This window comes from Salvelinus namaycush, chromosome 2 (assembly GCF_016432855.1).
Source record: "Salvelinus namaycush isolate Seneca chromosome 2, SaNama_1.0, whole genome shotgun sequence".
Taxonomy (NCBI): Eukaryota; Metazoa; Chordata; class Actinopteri; order Salmoniformes; family Salmonidae; genus Salvelinus; species Salvelinus namaycush.
This window is the reverse complement of record NC_052308.1, coordinates 22914535-22932654: the sequence shown is the minus strand read 5'-3', so window position 1 is coordinate 22932654 and position 18120 is coordinate 22914535. Positions and strand designations below refer to the sequence as shown.

Here is an 18120-nt window from a genome sequence, read left to right as displayed (position 1 = left end):
AATGTATTTTTCAGGTGATGTACTTATGTCTGTAAAACATAAATGAATATACATTTAGCTCGAAGGAAATTTATCCAGAATATATATTGTATATTTATGAACTTATAACATTTTGTATCTATTTGTGAAATACATCATAAAACTGTCATAAAACCCATTCAGCACCAGACAGAGAAGTGTGGTGTTAACTAACATTTACAAGTGTATTAGTTGTAGCTTTTCGGAGAATGAGCTACAGTGGGGCAAAAAAGTATTTAGTCAGCCACCAATTGTGCAAGTTCTCCCACTTAAAAATATGAGAGGCCTGTAATTTTCATCATAGGTACACTTCAACCATGCAAGACAAAATGAGAAGAAAGATTCCAGAAAATCACATTGTAGGATTTTTTATGAATTTATTTGCAAATTATGGTGGAAAATAAGTATTTGGTCACCTACAAACAAGCAAGATTTCTGGCTCTCACAGACCTGTAACTTCTTCTTTAAGAGGCTCCTCTGTCCTCCACTCGTTACCTGTATTAATTGCACCTGTTTGAACTTGTTATCAGTATAAAAGACACCTGTCCACAACCTCAAACAGTCACACTCCAAACTCCACTATGGCCAAGACCAAAGAGCTGTCAAAGGACACCAGAAACAAAATTGTAGACCTGCACCAGGCTGGGAAGACTGAATCTGCAATAGGTAAGCAGCTTGGTTTGAAGAAATCAACTGTGGGAGCAATTATTAGGAAATGGAAGACATACAAGACCACTGATAATCTCCCTCGATCTGGGGCTCCACGCAAGATCTCACCCCGTGGGGTCAAAATGATCACAAGAACGGTGAGCAAAAATCCCAGAACCACACGGGGGGACCTAGTGAATGACCTGCAGAGAGCTGGGACCAAAGTAACAAAGCCTACCATCAGTAACACACTACGCCGCCAGGGACTCAAATCCTGCAGTGCCAGACGTGTCCCCCTGCTTAAGCCAGTACATGTCCAGGCCCGTCTGAAGTTTGCTAGAGAGCATTTGGATGATCCAGAAGAAGATTGGCAGAATGTCATATGGTCAGATGAAACCAAAATATAACTTTTTGGTAAAAACTCAACTCGTCGTGTTTGGAGGACAAAGAATGCTGAGTTGCATCCAAAGAACACCATACCTACTGTGAAGCATGGGGGTGGAAACATCATGCTTTGGGGCTGTTTTTCTGCAAAGGGACCAGGACGACTGATCCGTGTAAAGGAAAGAATGAATGGGGCCATGTATCGTGAGATTTTGAGTGAAAACCTCCTTCCATCAGCAAGGGCATTGAAGATGAAACGTGGCTGGGTCTTTCAGCATGACAATGATCCCAAACACACCGCCCGGGCAACGAAGGAGTGGCTTCGTAAGAAGCATTTCAAGGTCCTGGAGTGGCCTAGCCAGTCTCCAGATCTTAACCCCATAGAAAATCTTTGGAGGGAGTTGAAAGTCCGTGTTGCCCAGCAACAGCCCCAAAACATCACTGCTCTAGAGGAGATCTGCATGGAGGAATGGGCCAAAATACCAGCAACAGTGTGTGAAAACCTTGTGAAGACTTACAGAAAACGTTTGACCTCTGTCATTGCCAATATAACAAAGTATTGAAAGTATTGAGATAAACTTTTGTTATTGACCAAATACTTATTTTCCACCATAATTTGCAAATAAATTCATTAAAAATCCTACAATGTGATTTTCTGGATTTTCTTTCTCATTTTGTCTGTCATTGTTGAAGTGTACCTATGATGAAAATTACAGGCCTCTCTCATCTTTTTAAGTGGGAGAACTTGCACAATTGGTGGCTGACTAAATACTTTTTTTGCCCCACTGTATGTTGATTGACTGGAATTGTTTGTGATATATTGACTGAAATCCCTATCTGTTTTCTCCTGATATTTTTTCATCCTATTACAGTATGTCCATATTTCAAAGGGGTGAGAAATACTGTACAGTTTGTTTGAGGAGGATGGGGTACATTCATTGATCTTTTTTAAATAAAGTATCATCATGGTAAATGCAAAATCTTGGACTGGAATCATTTTTTAAAAACTATATTGATTTTCATGTATTTACAGTAATTACTGTGAGGGATTTGCCTCAAATAAAGTATGTATATCATAGGTCATAGGTAATTTCATCGGTTCATCCTTATTAGCCTAATTCTAATGACTTTGGCTTTGTTTCAAGAATTTGGCACAATTTGACATATTTAAAACATATTTAAATAGCTTGCTAGTGTAGCTTATGGTGTTGCCAGCCACACAGCATGTACTGTCCAGTCAAACACTGGCAAAGCTCATGTCATTTTCAGAACGTGTGCTGTGCTTATGGGCAGGCATGCACACGGAGCCAGCTAGTGATGGGCATTCAGCAGCATACCACCCTGCATACCACTGCTGGCTTGCTTCTGAAGCTAAGCAGGGTTGGTCCTGGTCAGTCCCTGGATGGGAGACCAGATGCTGCTGGAAGTGGTGTTGGAGGGCCAGTAGGAGGCACTCTTTCCTCTGGTCTAAAAAATATCCCAATTCCCCAGGGCAGTAATTGGGGACACTGCCCTGTGTAGGGTGCCATCTTTTGGATGGGATGTTAAATGGGTGTCCTGACTCTCTGAGGTCATTAAAGATCCCATGACACTTATCGTAAGAGTAGGGGTGTTAACCCCTGTGTCCTGGCTAAATTCCCAATCTGGCCCTCAAACCATTCATGGTCACCTAATAATCCCCAGTTTACAATTGGCTCATTCATACACCTCCTCTCCTCTGTAACTATTCCCCAGGTCGTTGCTGTAAATGAGAATGTGTTCTCAGTCAAATTACCTGGTAAAATAACGGATAAATAAAATAAAATAAAAAATAAAAATCCGAGTCTTTTCGGTGAGCCGGCTGGCCCATTTGGCTCCGTTCACGTAAAATAGCCGACTAATTTGGCTCCCAAACGGCTCTTTGTTCAAAATGCTTAAAACTTTAACTAGAACCATGAAAAATCGCAAATCTCCAATGTAAAGCCCAAAAGGTAAGCTACCATCTCAGATCGTGAAATGCGCGTTCAAATATATTTTTACCTGGCCAAATTATTCGTTTTTGCGTGGACCACATTGATGCGCTCTCCCCACTATTTATTGTTTCTGTAGTGAGGATTTACATTCTTTAGGTAATTATTTTGTAACATAACCGTAGAAAAACGTTATTTTGAGCTAAAAAAGCAGTAGCAGCAGTATGCAAATCAGGGAGCCAAATGAATGAATATTTCACTGATACGATTCGGTTCCCAATGTTAACCAAAAAGATCCTTTCAAAAGAGCCGTTCGTTCGCGACTCATAGTAGAGCAAACGTTGACGAAGAAGGAACGGTCCTTCAGTTTACTGGTTTAATCGGAGGACACTGTTTTTCATTATTATATGTACCGGTAAGTATTTGGTAAATATTACAGCGTTTTTTCACAGTTACAGGGTGTAATAAAGTTTATAAGCAATTGTTACTTGATATGCCACATTGTAGCAACGTATGAATTTGAAGTCGGTTGCTTCAAAGCAATGACAATCTGTAACAAATAACTAAACAACTTTTGTGGAGAACAGACTCAGGCTAATGTACGCGTTGCATTAGCTAGCTAGTTAGTTGTACAAATCTGTTATAAAAATGTAAATCATATCTGTTACAAAGCATTTTATTTTTCTTTAGAGGACATAGCTAGGTTTGTTGGACTTGGCAGTTCTGAATTGGTCAAAGGATTTACTTTTTCTTAACAACTCTTTGACACCTTAATGACTTGACTGAGACGGTCGTATCAATAGCTGTAATTGTCACAGGTTTAAAATGAAGACTCCTAGACAGCATGCACTCAGTCAATAAAGTTACAGGCTAGCTTTGAAGAGCTATTTACGTTGACATGCCATTCATCTAAACCCAGCTAAAAATAAATGGACTCTTGCACATTCACTGGGCCCTTTCAAATGTCATTGCAGCCAGGCTCTAGAACTATAAGATTTACTAAATGTAGAATTTGAATAGGCTTACTCAGTGTGTAGATATATTGGCCATGTTGTGTCGCCTGAATTAACCTCATATATCATATGTATGAATGCCTATTAGGTCAACTTATAATAGTGTGAACAGTGAAAGTTTAGTGAACAGTTTGTCTGTTTTTCTTTTTGCCGTAGGCCTTCTGCGTGTACCATCTTCATCTCCATTTTCTTCAATCCTGCCCTTGCATAACCTGTGCTGTCTAGGCTAGAAGGCGTCGGCTCCTTGTTTTATTGTGTGTCCCTTGTCACAATGTCCAATGAACCTTCATCTAGATATGCTGCTGCAATATCAGCCCTTTCCCTCAGTTTACCTGCTGTTAACCCCAACCCAACCCTTACCCTCAGTTCATCCACTGCCCCCAACCCACTGCTTACCCCTAAACCCTCTCTTATCCTCAAATCACCCCTTACCTCCAAATCCCTTACCCCTAAACCACTAGTTGCCCCTACCCCCAAACCACCCCTTAACATCAAACTACCCCCTGCTGCCAGCCCAGCCCCTTTAAATTCATATCCCCCTTCACTTGAGATTTTGGGATCAGATGACGAGGAACAGGAGAATCCATCTGATTACTGCATAGGTACTTCACCAGTGTGCCAAATATAACCAAACAACAATACAATCATGTGTGGTAGAAGGAGTTGTTGTATACCGTTTATTGTTGATCGGAAAGAGGTTTCACTGTTTATTGTAGGTGGGTACTTCCCGGTGGAAATTGGAGAGATATTCATTGATCGTTACCAGGTGGTGAAGAAGCTGGGATGGGGCCACTTCTCTACTGTGTGGCTAGGCTGGGACATGGAGTAATTATAATAGTTATACTGATAACATTGTTTTTGTTATTGATTGACCTTCGGTTTCATATTGTGATTATGACAGCTGAAGCAAGTGATTCACAATGTTTATTTGTATGTGTAGGAAGAGGCGTTTCGTGGCTCTGAAGTTGGTAAAGAGTGCTCCAACCTTCACAGAGACCGCTTTGGATGAGATCAAGCTTCTGAAATGTGTCAGTATTATATGCCCATGTTCAACATTTTATTCTCTGCTATGTATGCCTAATCACAGGTTGCCTAGGAGGCAGCTCTACAGTGTGGTCACTAGCTGGCATAACCACAAAGTCATCAAATCAGATTTTGAATTTAAACTTATCCTTATCCTTAACCTTAAATTAAAACATTTTTGTTGTCATAAATACATTTTTATGATATAGCCAATTGTGACATTGCAGCTGGCCCATCTAGCAGAAATCGCTCAGTTCTGCCTCCAGGCCAAGATTCATGACAATAAATGTCAACCTGTGGCCTAATCAGCGTAATTACTTGCTTGTTCATCAACCAGAACCAGGTTTAGTAGGAACTATATAATTTTATTAGTTGCACAATGGTGATAATAAAAAGGAATATGTTTACTCCCCAGTTATGTCCTGTTATATATTGCTTTTAGGTAAGGGACAGTGATCCATCTGACCCCAAACGTGACACTGTTGTGCAGCTTATTGATGACTTCAAAGTCTCTGGAGTCAATGGGGAGCGTATCCTTTAAAAGCCACCTACATGTTATCCTTTTACCCATAATATCTTTATCATACAACATGTGTCATGTGTTAACTTGCACATTTAATGTAAATGGTTTCTCCTTGATTCAGTTATGTGTCAGATGTATGCATGGTTCTTGAAGTGCTGGGTCACCAGCTGCTGAAGTGGATCATCAAATCCAACTACACTGGCCTTCCCCTGCCCTGCGTTAAGAGCATCCTTAGACAGGTGCTGTGTCTTTCCCCTGTGATCTCCAAATTCTCTCTCTAGCATTTTATCATCCAGAGCAGCTTTTGTGAACGGATGATCTCCTTTGTGTGTTCCCTGCTGTCATGTAGCCACAGTATATCACCATTGTTGTCTCATATCACAGGTTCTTCAGGGCTTAGATTACTTGCACACTAAATGCAAGATTATCCACACAGACATCAAGCCAGAGAACATCCTTTTGAGAGTGGATGAGGTTTACGTCCAGGAGCTGGCAGCCGACACCAAGCTATGGGAGCTGCCAGTGTCTTCTGCTCCCACAAGCTGTTCAGGTTAGTATTGCTCTCAATTCCATGTTGGCATACACGTGTCACTAAGTACATATCCCTGTGGCATTCCTCTGTCTGTTTGACTTATTTTATTTTTAGATGGAGGGAAATGGAAAAGATTTGTTACAGAGAGATGGCGATACAATAACAGTGCTGAATAATAGGAATAGATGATTAACAAGTTTAATATGATTTCAATAGATGGGTCTGTTTTTTTCTTCTTCTCTATGATTTGATTTCATGCTCTCTTGTGCCCTGCTGATATCTTCATCTACTACTGATGCCAGCGAACACCAGTCTAAGAGAAAAGCAGGTATGACAATCAACTTTATTATTGTCTCAAAGCATAAACCAATCATAGTGCTACAAAGGTGGAAAAAATATTTTTGATTACCTCATCTATCTCCTCTGTCTCCCTTCCTGTCATAACCTGGGTATTAGATTGTGTCAAACTTGATGGGGAAATTGACAGTGGCTTTCCAGGCTCTTGGGGTTTGGGTAAGATGGTCTTGGCATTGTGAGTGTGTGCTGGTTCACTGCATATTGGCCCTCAGAAGGTCCTTTTGGAGAAAAGCTTTGATCTGGAAATGTGCTATGTTATATCATTTGTTTTGGCTGTTGTCAATAGTTACGGTATTGTTTCAGGTTTTCTACTCATTCAACCATGAAAGCAGTGCAGTTGTGTGTGTGTGTGTGTGTGTGTGTGTGTGTGTGTGTGTGTGTGTGTTTGCGTGCATGTGTGTGTTTAAAATGTGTATAACCTGCACAATAACAGCATTTCTGAATGAAGATGTACTATCTACAAATTGCTGTTTGTATTCAGTATTTATGTATTCTAGAAATGTCTGTTTGTATTCAGTCTTTATGTATTCAATCTGTATTCATAACTACACCTTTGCATTTGTAGTGAAATTGCTCACCTTGATAAACTCATCGATAATTAGCATGCACTGCATGAAAAGGGGATATGCAGTTCTGATATTTAAGAAAATGTACCATATTTGCAGAGATTGTTTAAAAATACATTTGAACACTGTTGCATGCTGCAACATGAGAGATGTGAATCCCATTTTAAGTTTCCCATCAAACTACTGTGACTGTGCTCATAGACTGGGAAGGTCTCCAGGATCCCGATGGCCAGGTTGTCGAGGAAGGAGAAGAAACAACAACAGCCGCAGAAGGGCGAGGACACTTTAGTTGGCCGTCAGAAGAGGGAGAAACCTCATGTGTCATTCTCTAATATCACCACTCCCTGTAGCACCCCTAATTCCACCTCGTCCCCTAAGCCTTCAGGTCCTGTGCATACTACTTGGAGATGGACCCTGCTGCATGAAGAAGCAATGGGCTCTGACAGCAAGGAGTCGGCCTCGGCACCGATGGAAAATGCACCATCTTTGACTACAATGTCTCACTGCTCTAGACAATCTATAGTGTTACATCATTCTACCCAGAGAGACAACCTGCCCTCATCACCATCACATGGTCAGTCTTGCTCTGGAGCCAGCAGTTTAGAGTATATTGTAATAGCATATTACCGTGTAGTATACATGTCAGAATACCTGCCCACTAGTCTTTCAAATGAACTTTTATGATTTGCAATATACTATGTCATGCATATGCTGATGATTGAGTTAATTTATATGATTGAAATTGCATGTTGTAATACCTCGTACAAAGCAACCATTTTACACCAGAGCACTCACAGCGCATCCGTTATTGTAGTGGACAGGTGCAGAATTATTCAGTAATATCTATCTGAGGTATCTGCTTTATATTTTGTTTCAGGGTTAAGTGAAACAGATCTGTTGGTGAATCTTCTGAAGCCACAGAATGCTGATAAAATCAGCATCAAGATTGCAGATCTGGGAAACGCCTGCTGGGTGGTGAGTTACTATCTGACTACAGACATTATGTATTTGAATGAATATATGTATTAATAAATACAGTGTCTTAGAAGACAAAATACATTACATTCAAATGATACGGCTTATTATCAACTAATTGCTCATGGTATGGAGTGCTAAGTCTTCATCTCTGCTCTCCTCCAGTACAAACATTTCACAGAAGACATCCAGACCTGCCAGTACCGCTCTGTTGAGGTCCTGATTGGGTCTGACTATGGCACTCCTGCAGACATCTGGAGCATAGCCTGCATGGTGAGAACCCAGGAGCACCACATCCACCCTTATGTTAATGTTAGCTGTCCGAAATATCTTTTACTGAGAAGTCTTACATTTCCATAAAGGCGTTTGAGCTGGCTACCGGGGAGTATCTGTTTGAACCCCATTCAGGGGACAACTTCTCACGAGAGGAAGGTAAGCCTTATCCTTTCTCCTCTCTGTCCTGTGTTTTTCCTGGTGATTGTCCTTGCTCTTTAAAAAAACGCTTTAATGTCTCCCATCAGATCACATTGCTCACATAATTGAGTTGCTGGGACCCCTTCCACCCCAGTTTGCCCTCTCAGGGAGAAACTCCAAGCGATATTTCAATCACAATGGTATATCTATTCACAATTGTTGTATCCACCATAGTGCTGTCCTTTAGCATATGATTCATATTTTGGTGAAAATGTACCCTTATTTTAGTTTCACCCACAATATCAAATTCCGTTTACATATCCTGTTCAGTCAATTGCTAGTGTAATCATGTAACACTCTTTCCCTTGTTTGCTCACAGGGCATCTGCGGCGCATCTCAAGGCTGAAACCGTGGAGTTTGTGTGAGATCCTGCTGGATAAGTATGAGTGGCCGCGGGAACAGGCAGTCCAGTTCAGTGCTTTCCTCCTCACCATGCTGGAGCCCCTCCCAGAGAAGAGAGCCACCGCTGCCCAGTGTCTGAAACACCCCTGGATCTCCTCATAGACATCATACCACCGTGCGATGTCTAAAACCCTCCTGGATCTCCTCATAGACATCATACCACTGTCTGGTGTCTAAACCCCCCCTGGATCTCCTCATAGACATCATACCACTGTGCGATGTCTAAAACCCCCCTGGATCTCCTCATAGACATCATACCACTGTCTGGTGTCTAAACCCCCCCTGGATCTCCTCATAGACATCATACCACTGTGCGATGTCTAAAACCCCCCTGGATCTCCTCATAGACATCATACCACTGTCTGGTGTCTAAACCCCCCCTGGATCTCCTCATAGACATCATACCACTGTGCGATGTCTAAAACCCCCCTGGATCTCCTCATAGACATCATACCACTGTCTGGTGTCTAAACCCCCCCTGGATCTCCTCATAGACATCATACCACTGTCTGGTGTCTAAACCCCCCCTGGATCTCCTCATAGACATCATACCACTGTCTGGTGTCTAAACCCCCCCTGGATCTCCTCATAGACATCATACCTCTGTCTGGTGTCTAAAACCCCCCTGGATCTCCTCATAGACATCATACCACTGTCTGGTGTCTAAACCCCCCCTGGATCTCCTCATAGACATCATACCACTGTCTGGTGTCTAAACCCCCCCTGGATCTCCTCATAGACATCATACCACTGTCTGGTGTCTAAACCCCCCCTGGATCTCCTCATAGACATCATACCTCTGTCTGGTGTCTAAACCCCCCCTGGATCTCCTCATAGACATCATACCACTGTCTGGTGTCTAAACCCCCCCTGGATCTCCTCATAGACATCATACCACTGTCTGGTGTCTAAACCCCCCTGGATCTCCTCATAGACATCATACCACTGTCTGGTGTCTAAACCCCCCCTGGATCTCCTCATAGACATCATACCACTGTGCGATGTCTAAAACCCCCCTGGATCTCCTCATAGACATCATACCACTGTCTGGTGTCTAAACCCTCCCTGGATCTCCTCATGGACACAGAGTCACCACCGCTGCCCGGTGTCTGAACCCGATCTGGATCTCCTCATGGATACAGAGTAGTCTCACCAATGCCACAGAGGTTACACAGGTGACACAGTGTCAAACAGGCTGGGACAAGTGCTTTAATATGATGTTTAAATAGTGGGTAATGGCTGATATTCAGCAAGTGTTATTTTTTCAGCTGATCTTCTGCAATGTTATTTTTCTGTTTGCTCAGGGAGAGCAGTCAACTATCAATATATTTTGTCTGATTATTTAAAACATTTGATGTGAAGAAAATAACTTTTGATTTGGAGAGATATGCCAGATGGCCAGTCCGCCCCTGCTGGGAAAGGTCTATTTTTGTTTTTGAGTTTCATTGAATAAATGTTATTTGTTTATACAAGGCTTTCATTATCTATCGCTTTTCTCTGAATAATAAGATAAAAAAGATTTTGACAGAATTAATAGAAATAGGGTTGGACATTGTGTTAATTTAGCCAATTCATGTATGAATTCAGAATACTCTATGGCTGCATTTAGACAGGCACCCCAATTCTGATATTCTTTTCACTAATTGGTGATTGGTCAAAAGACCAATTAGTGGAAAAAATATAAAAAATTAGTCTGCCTGTCTATACGCAGCCTATGTGATTCACCTGAATCCTGTCATAAGACCAGTGGAGGCTGCTGAGGGAGGAATGCTCATAATAATGGCTGGAATGGAGCAAATGGAATGGCATCAAGCCATGTGTTTGATGTATTTGATATCATTCCACCAATTCCGCTCCAGCCATTACCACAAGCACGTCCTCCCCAATTAAGGTGCCACCAACCTCCTGTGCATAAGACCTAATGGAATGACGAAGAAGCAGTGGCTTCAAAGGGGATTAGGATACTGTTCAGTAGGGCTCAAAACTGTAGCCCGGTCACCCAGTCCATGCAGGGTAAGCCATACCTCCCCTGTTTTCACTGCTTCCTTCTGTGCCGTCTCTTCTTTCTGTGTGAGTGTGCTGTGAGTATGTGTTGATGACTGAAAGTGTGCTTCAGTGAGACCTCCACAGCCACACATTCCTCTCAGTTCACATTAAAGTGTCAATCTGCAGTTCAAACAATAACAAAGCAGCCACCCAGCCACCGTTTAGGTAAACAGCCGAGGGAGGGGGCTGGATAAATGTAACCACTCAAACTCATGGACAGAGCTATAGATACAAGGACTGACCATCCATGTTTTAAGGCTATACAGTGTTTGTTCCAATTTACATTGTTTACAAACAAAGGAGTAAAACAAGCATATATAGTTTGTTCTGATGGGGAACGACAGCTCATGAGGCATGAATAAGTTATATTCTTCAAATAATTAATGGGTATACATCATTCATTTAAAAGTCTAAAAATGGATGTAGCAACTGCAGATTGACGCTTAGGGAGGGGTTAGTCTCATGAAAATGTGAGCGTGCGCTCATGTGTGAGACACAAACTGCAGATTGACGCTTAGGGAGGGGTTAGTCTCATGAAAATGTGAGCGTGCGCTCATGTGTGAGACACAAACTGCAGATTGACGCTTAGGGAGGGGTTAGTCTCATGAAAATGTGAGCGTGCGCTCATGTGTGAGACACAAACTGCAGATTGACGCTTAGGGAGGGGTTAGTCTCATGTGTGAGACACAAACTGCTGGCAGGTGTGAATCAGTTTTATGGTGAGAGGCAGCATCAAGAAGGAAGAATATCACCACCCTGATTGGAGAAAGACAAGCTTCAGATGGAAGTGAGATCCGTGTAATGTTATGGTGTTTGCATGTCTTTGATCTGTCTTTGCATCGTGAAGTAGTAAACTAAATAGCTACTACCTTGTGCATGCTTGCATTGTTGGTTGCAACTGTGTTTTTATGTTAACAGTGCAGTGAATTGTCTTCTCTTTTTTAACATCTTGTGATATTGCAGAGCATTTTAACATTTTTGACTTGTTGAATTGTGTAGATTTGAATGGAACTTTTCAGATGCCATAATTACATCAGAGGTTATTGAAGATAAATATGTGTGGCATGTGTTTTTCTCTTCACCTCACCCTGGAATGATCTTCAGAGTTGTGTTTCATTGAGTTCATTGAGTACATTGCAGTTTATAATCATTTAGTATAATCTGACTTTAATATTTTCTCTTTTATATAGATTTTCAGTTTAGTCACCAAGCACCTTGATTCACTGGGGTGTAAAATGCCCACTGGAATATGGTACAGTTAATTTGCTTCATCAAACAACTCAAAGTATATTTGCCATCAAATGAAGACACTCTCTCAAAGCGCCTGACTGAGCAAACCATGCCTTATTCATTTCCAGAGGCTTTTATGTATGTAGATACAGTACATGTGTAAGAAAGCCAAAGTAAAGATGCTAACAACCCCAGTGCCATGGCTTTTGTTTCACAGCTCTTGACCTGTTCTGCCTGTTGCTATGCAACTCAAAGCCCAACTTAATAGGCATTACCTCAGCTCAGGCTCTCCTGGTCTTTCAGACAGGAGTTACATTTTCTATTAAAGGTTTAAGAGGCCCCCCCATGCTCTTATCTGTTTTCACAGAAAACCCGAAATTCCCTTTTTTCTGTGTTTTGGCTTAAGGCTGAGTTCTTATCCTTTTTGCACTTTTCTTCAACTCAACCACCATGTTTCAGAGGTGGTTTGGATTTTCAATATGAGCGCTATATTGTTGACTGTCTTTTCTTAATGCATAGACACTTTATATATTTGTTGTTACTTTGTCATAGTCCAGTGGGATTAGTTAGTATTATTTTGTAACACTTAACTGGAAAGGAAAGTGGGATACCTAGTCAGTTGTACAACTGAATGCATTCAACTGAAATGTGTCTTCCGCATTTAACCCAACCCCTCTGAATCAGAGAGATGCCGGGGGCTGCCATAATCGATATCACATGGACACATTAATGTATTTGTTTATAATATTAATATAAATTGCTCTCTGCTGGAGAGTAATGAGTGGAAATGACAACAGGGGTTAAATAATAACGCAGGAGGATATGTTTGAGTGTCATCTGCTACATAGTAAACACCCTTTTCATTAGCGTAGTACTAAAGGAGCTATTAATTTCGCTATGGTCATACAGATTTCTTGTGGACATACTGTATTGCAAAATATTTTAAAATGGGTACAGTGTTTCTATGGTACTTATGTGTTTATCATAAATACTCCAAGGGTGTCTCAGGGGGAGTTGGCATATGCAAAAAAGACTTAGGACAAATATAAGCAGCCACTAAACAAAAAATATTTTATATTAAAGTTAATTCATCTTGTGTGTCCTAGCATGTGGCTGAGCCTTCTTTCTGGTTTGATCGGCAGAGCAGCTTTCCTCTTTGCTCTCTACCGCTGGGTGATCCCCACAGCTATGCAGTATCATGGAAGACTGGCACTACTGTGGCATGATGTCATCATGGAGCGTGCTCTGGACACTTTGACCTGGACATCACGTCCTCAGGTGAGCTCTCTAAACAGATTTACAGTTCAGTCTTTGGTTTAAAAGTATGTTGGTATTGTGATTCATTCAAAGGTTTCAGGACAGTATTTCCCTTCCAGAGTTTCAGAGTGAAATTGCAGTGTGTGTGTCATCCCTTTGATCTAGGCCCAATCGTGTAACGTAATGTATGCCTCATCGTAGTTACAATACCAGCTGTCATTTCCCCTCTGAAATATCTAGCATCTTCTGAAGGCAGTGCAGAGGAAAGCCGCTGTAGTAGACCCCCAAAGTGTGATCACAGCCATCGACCACTTCTGCAAACATAGAGAATGGGCCATGAATGTGGGCGATGAGAAAGGTGCTGTATGTTCTTTGAATGGGTTATCGATAACCAGCTGAATGCAAAGTCCTTTTCATACTTAATCTTCTTTATATCTACAGTCACCTCCAAAATTATTGCCATCCTTTATAAAGATGAGTGAAAAAGTCTGTATAAAATATATCTATATTATTTTATACTAATACAATTGCGCAGAGAAAGAGATTTTGTTTAAAAGTTTTTAAAAATGGCACCCATAAAGATTATTATAAATAAAATCAAACAAAATCAAATCTGCATTAACATTATACTTTCTTAAAGTTAATCTCAGTTTAAGGAACTGTATTGTGTCCTTCCATGGTTTCTTGTTTCAATGGGGTATCAAAATTAGGTAACACGCATGTAAAATCACAATGGGGAAATGCAAAGAACTCACAAATGAAAAGAGAATAATGGTTGTTGACTTTCATAAATCAGGCAATGTGTACAAAAAAACGACTTAAAAACCAAATATACCTCTTAGCACTATTAGGAAAACAATTGAGACGTTTAAAACCACTGAAACAGTGGTAAACTTGCCTGGAGTAGGACAAAGAAAAGTCCAAGAGCCACAGTTGGAGAATTACAGAACTTGGTTGCATCTTGAGTCTCCAATTCAACAGTTACACGCCACTTTTAGGCCAATAGGCTAGTTGGAAGGGTTGCCATAAAAAGCCTTCATTGAGATCAACTAACAAATGTAACAATTTGGAACTGGGTGGTTTGGTGAGCTGAGACAAAATTGTTAGTATTATTATTTTTTTTTTTACTTGTTAAACAAATATTTTTCTTGAGCAATTGTAGTAGTATATAACAATACATATATATTTGTTTTATTATATACAGTCTTTTTTGCTTATCTTCATCAAGGGTGCTAATCATTTTGGAGGTGAATGTATAACGTAAACTCACGTAAACTCGTACATCGCCTTGGTCCGTACAATTGCCCTTATTTTAGCGCCCCAAAAACGTAATACTTCCAGATCAACTGTACTGTCAATACCATTGTAAAGCACAATTTCTCCCCTTTCCAACAGAATCAATTACATGACCTAAACGCTGCCCGTTTCTGCATAATTCAAGCAGGCAATGAGCCCCGTCGGATCTTTTTAAAAATGGCGGGTGGGGAAGCGAAACTAATGCGTGATAGAATGTTGTGTGGGAAAATTGTAAAATGTAAATAAAACACTATAAAGAGTTTATATAATGTGTCATTACATACCTATTTGAAGGTTTGTGTCGAATATGAATCGGGTTTTTAGGGCGGTGCTAAAGTGATCTTAGAAGTAAATAGCGGCTTTGAGAATGATGACCACATGCAATGATGACGCAAAAAAATGACTAGGTATCCCCCCCTTACCCCCGTCACTGTCCATTTCTTGTTTTTAAACGATGAGAGAAGTGCTACACCTGGTGGAGAGAGATTGTAAGACAAAAATAGTTGCTTTATGCGTGCTGTACGTTACGACATGACACGTCACGATGTAACGGAGGGTCAGTTTTTTCAACTTTTCTCCAATACTATAGAGCCATTACGATGTCGATCAACGCTTGAATAGAAACCTAGTTCACACCCCCGATTTTGAAGTCAACACAGTCGCTACAGTCCCATTAGTTTTCTTTGTAGCCTCGTTTGAATGTTGCGGTTACGCACATTTGTACGGAATGGGGTGAGTTTACGTTATATTTCTTTCAGTCTTGTTGTATGATTATTGGATAGAGAGATAGTGCTAGAAGAGCAGTAGCCTGCAGCAGTATTTACTGTATGTGTTCCAGAGGCAAAGGCTTAGATTGCTAGACCACCCCAGGCCACATGTCTACCTGGTCTTGACTCAGGCCACAACTTTGTGTGTGTGTGTGTGTGTGTGTGTGTGTGTGTGTGTGTGTGTGTGTGTGTGTGTGTGTGTGTGTGTGTGTGTGTGTGTCTATACACTGTATGTGTTCATTACAGGCTCCATTCCGGACTCTGTGGTCAATGAAGTGAGTCCAGTTGATGTCTTGGAGTTAGGCACTTACTGGGGGTACTCAACAGTGTGAATAGCTCGCCTATTACCCCCTGGAGCCTGTGTCATTACCTTGGAGTTCAACCCAGATTATTCTGCCACTGCTCGTCAAGTCATCAGATGGTCAGGACTGGAGGAGAAGGTAAAAGGAGATTGGGATGGATTAACATAATGACATGATGATGAACGGGATGTACATTCCTGTAAATATGGGTGGGTTGTAGATGTTACAACATACAGGTCAGTTGTAGCTCAGAAGCTTAGATGAGATCTCAGTACTGTTGTCCAGGTGCAGCTAGTGGAGGGAGCCTCAGGAGCTTGGATCCCTCGATTGAAGGAGCATTTCGGAGTCCAGGCGTTTGACTTAGTTTTCCGGGACCACTGGAAAGATTGCTACCTTCCTGACACAAAACTTCTGGAGGTATGTAAGATAACTAATTTGACCGTCCTGTGATTATAGGGAATCATTGATAGTCTTACACTCTTACATTGATATGATCAATCAAAACACAAAACAATTGTAATTATTCTCTCTCTTTCTCCCTCTCTTTCTCCCATTCCCCCAACTCTATCCTCCTATCTCCCTCTCTCTCTAGGAGTGTGGTCTCATACAGAAAGGCACAGTGATGCTGGCAGACTATGTCATCTGTCCAGGAACCCCTGACTATCTGTAGTACGTACGCAACAGCTCTCGCTACAACAGCCACTACTACAGATCACACCTGGAGTACACTAAAGCAGAGAACGTCCTGGAGAAGTCTGTGTTCTTAGGGTACTAGCCAAACAGTGAGCCTCTTGCTTTAAAACACTGTAACTCTCTCTTGATAAAACATTTTGGGTTAGTTTCAATTTAAAGTGACGCCTTATATCTTAGTTATGACATGCTGTAACTTACTGTGCTAAGCATTTCTTTACCTGTAGAACTGATGTTATCTAGAGTAAGCAAATATGTCGTTGAAAAACTATTTCTACTTGTGTTTTGACATTGTCACAATGCTGTCTTGCTGATGAAAATACCATCAGTTTTACAGCTGCAGAATTACAGTAGTGTGATGTCTTTTTCAAACATGGATTTAATACACTAGGTGGCAGTAGTGTGCCTTTTTAGAGATTCAATCAGACAACTGAAAAGCAGCATGCAGTGGTCCCATCATAACTTCATAGCATTTATAGCCTTCTTTCCAGTTTAGGCAGACAGAAAATGGTCTAAAGTCTTACACCATATCTAGCAACTTCAAATAATTATTAATATTTTGTTATGACACTGTATCAGATCTACATTGAGTTATTAAAGGTTCTGTGAGAAAGGTCTATGTTGCACTGCTTTAAACTAATTTTATAGATTTAAATCTATGATTTGATCAAATCCAATGGGTATCAAACAGATCACTAAGGTAAAATTAAGTCGGATATTAACAGTACTGATTAATGTGACTTATCCTGGAGATGCTATAGAAAATGATCACATCTATACAGTAGAGAAACAAATGCACCAGATGCACCTGATTGTGAATCACAGTATTGTTTCAGTTGATAGTTGGTAGAATATGTCCCTTACATGATATTCGACATGTGAATTAACAGGTGTGTATGAGAATGTATGAATCAAATCAATGCCTTTCTAATCTCCCCTGCAAAGTGAGACAGTGACGGTGTTCCATCATAAAAGGGGGAGGGACTACATATAGTACAGCTGCATAAAAATATATAGGCTAGTCCACCTAGGGATTTCTTCACAGACGCCCGCATGATAATCCCAATCTGTGGCCATTAGTGCACTGAAAGAGAAGAGGGTTCGGGAGAGAGAGAGGGAGGGGGGTCAACAGAGAGTGGGGGAGTGACAGAGAGAAACAGAGAGCGAGAGGGGGAGAGCTTTTAAGGGATTTGGCAGTGATTTGTCGAATCTCAGTGGCGTAATGTGCTTTTTCTACTTTTTCTACTGATTTAGACATGATGCTATACACTGAAGCCTCGAAAGCCAACGTTTTCAATATGTTTTTATGAACTAAAACACATTTTTTTATGTTATTTAACGATTTGAGTCCATTACAGTTATTTTGGGAAAATAAATATAATATCTGAGATGTTAATAGATTTACTTTTCGCTAAAACAACGAAGAAACCGGCACTGAATATCATCACATATTAAATATGGGAATAGGCCTATTTGGGAATGATGGCGTGATGGGTCAAATCAAGATTGGTCCAAATGCAATGCTCAGGTAAGCAGTCAATTCTTATATTTATGTACAAATATGTGTCACATCTCTATTTCAAGGCCTTGCAGAATTTGTGTAGACTTCAGGCCAGTATCCAACATAGTTTTTTCATTGTTTGCACAATATTGATATGTGCATCAAAT

General features: G+C 40.8%; 2 protein-coding genes across 2 annotated transcripts; both read left to right on the top strand.

Moving 5' to 3' along the window:
• Nucleotides 1-4283: 4283 nt before the first annotated feature.
• Nucleotides 4284-9433, top strand: LOC120020690 (SRSF protein kinase 3-like). Its single transcript, XM_038964401.1, has 13 exons — nt 4284-4614; nt 4729-4837; nt 4953-5040; nt 5478-5565; nt 5691-5797; nt 5943-6108; nt 6393-6418; nt 7215-7587; nt 7891-7988; nt 8154-8261; nt 8351-8420; nt 8510-8602; nt 8782-9433. The coding sequence occupies exons 1-13, from the start codon at nt 4284-4286 to the stop codon at nt 8964-8966; spliced, it is 1842 nt and encodes a 613-aa protein (XP_038820329.1). The 3' UTR covers nt 8967-9433.
• Nucleotides 9434-13247: 3814 nt separating this feature from the next.
• comtb (catechol-O-methyltransferase b) lies at nt 13248-16537 on the top strand. The gene is given in 5 exon segments (XM_038969285.1): nt 13248-13418; nt 13638-13755; nt 15707-15900; nt 16048-16179; nt 16355-16537. Coding segments are annotated over 5 exon segments (798 nt in total).
• The last annotated feature ends 1583 nt before the right edge of the window (nt 16538-18120 follow it).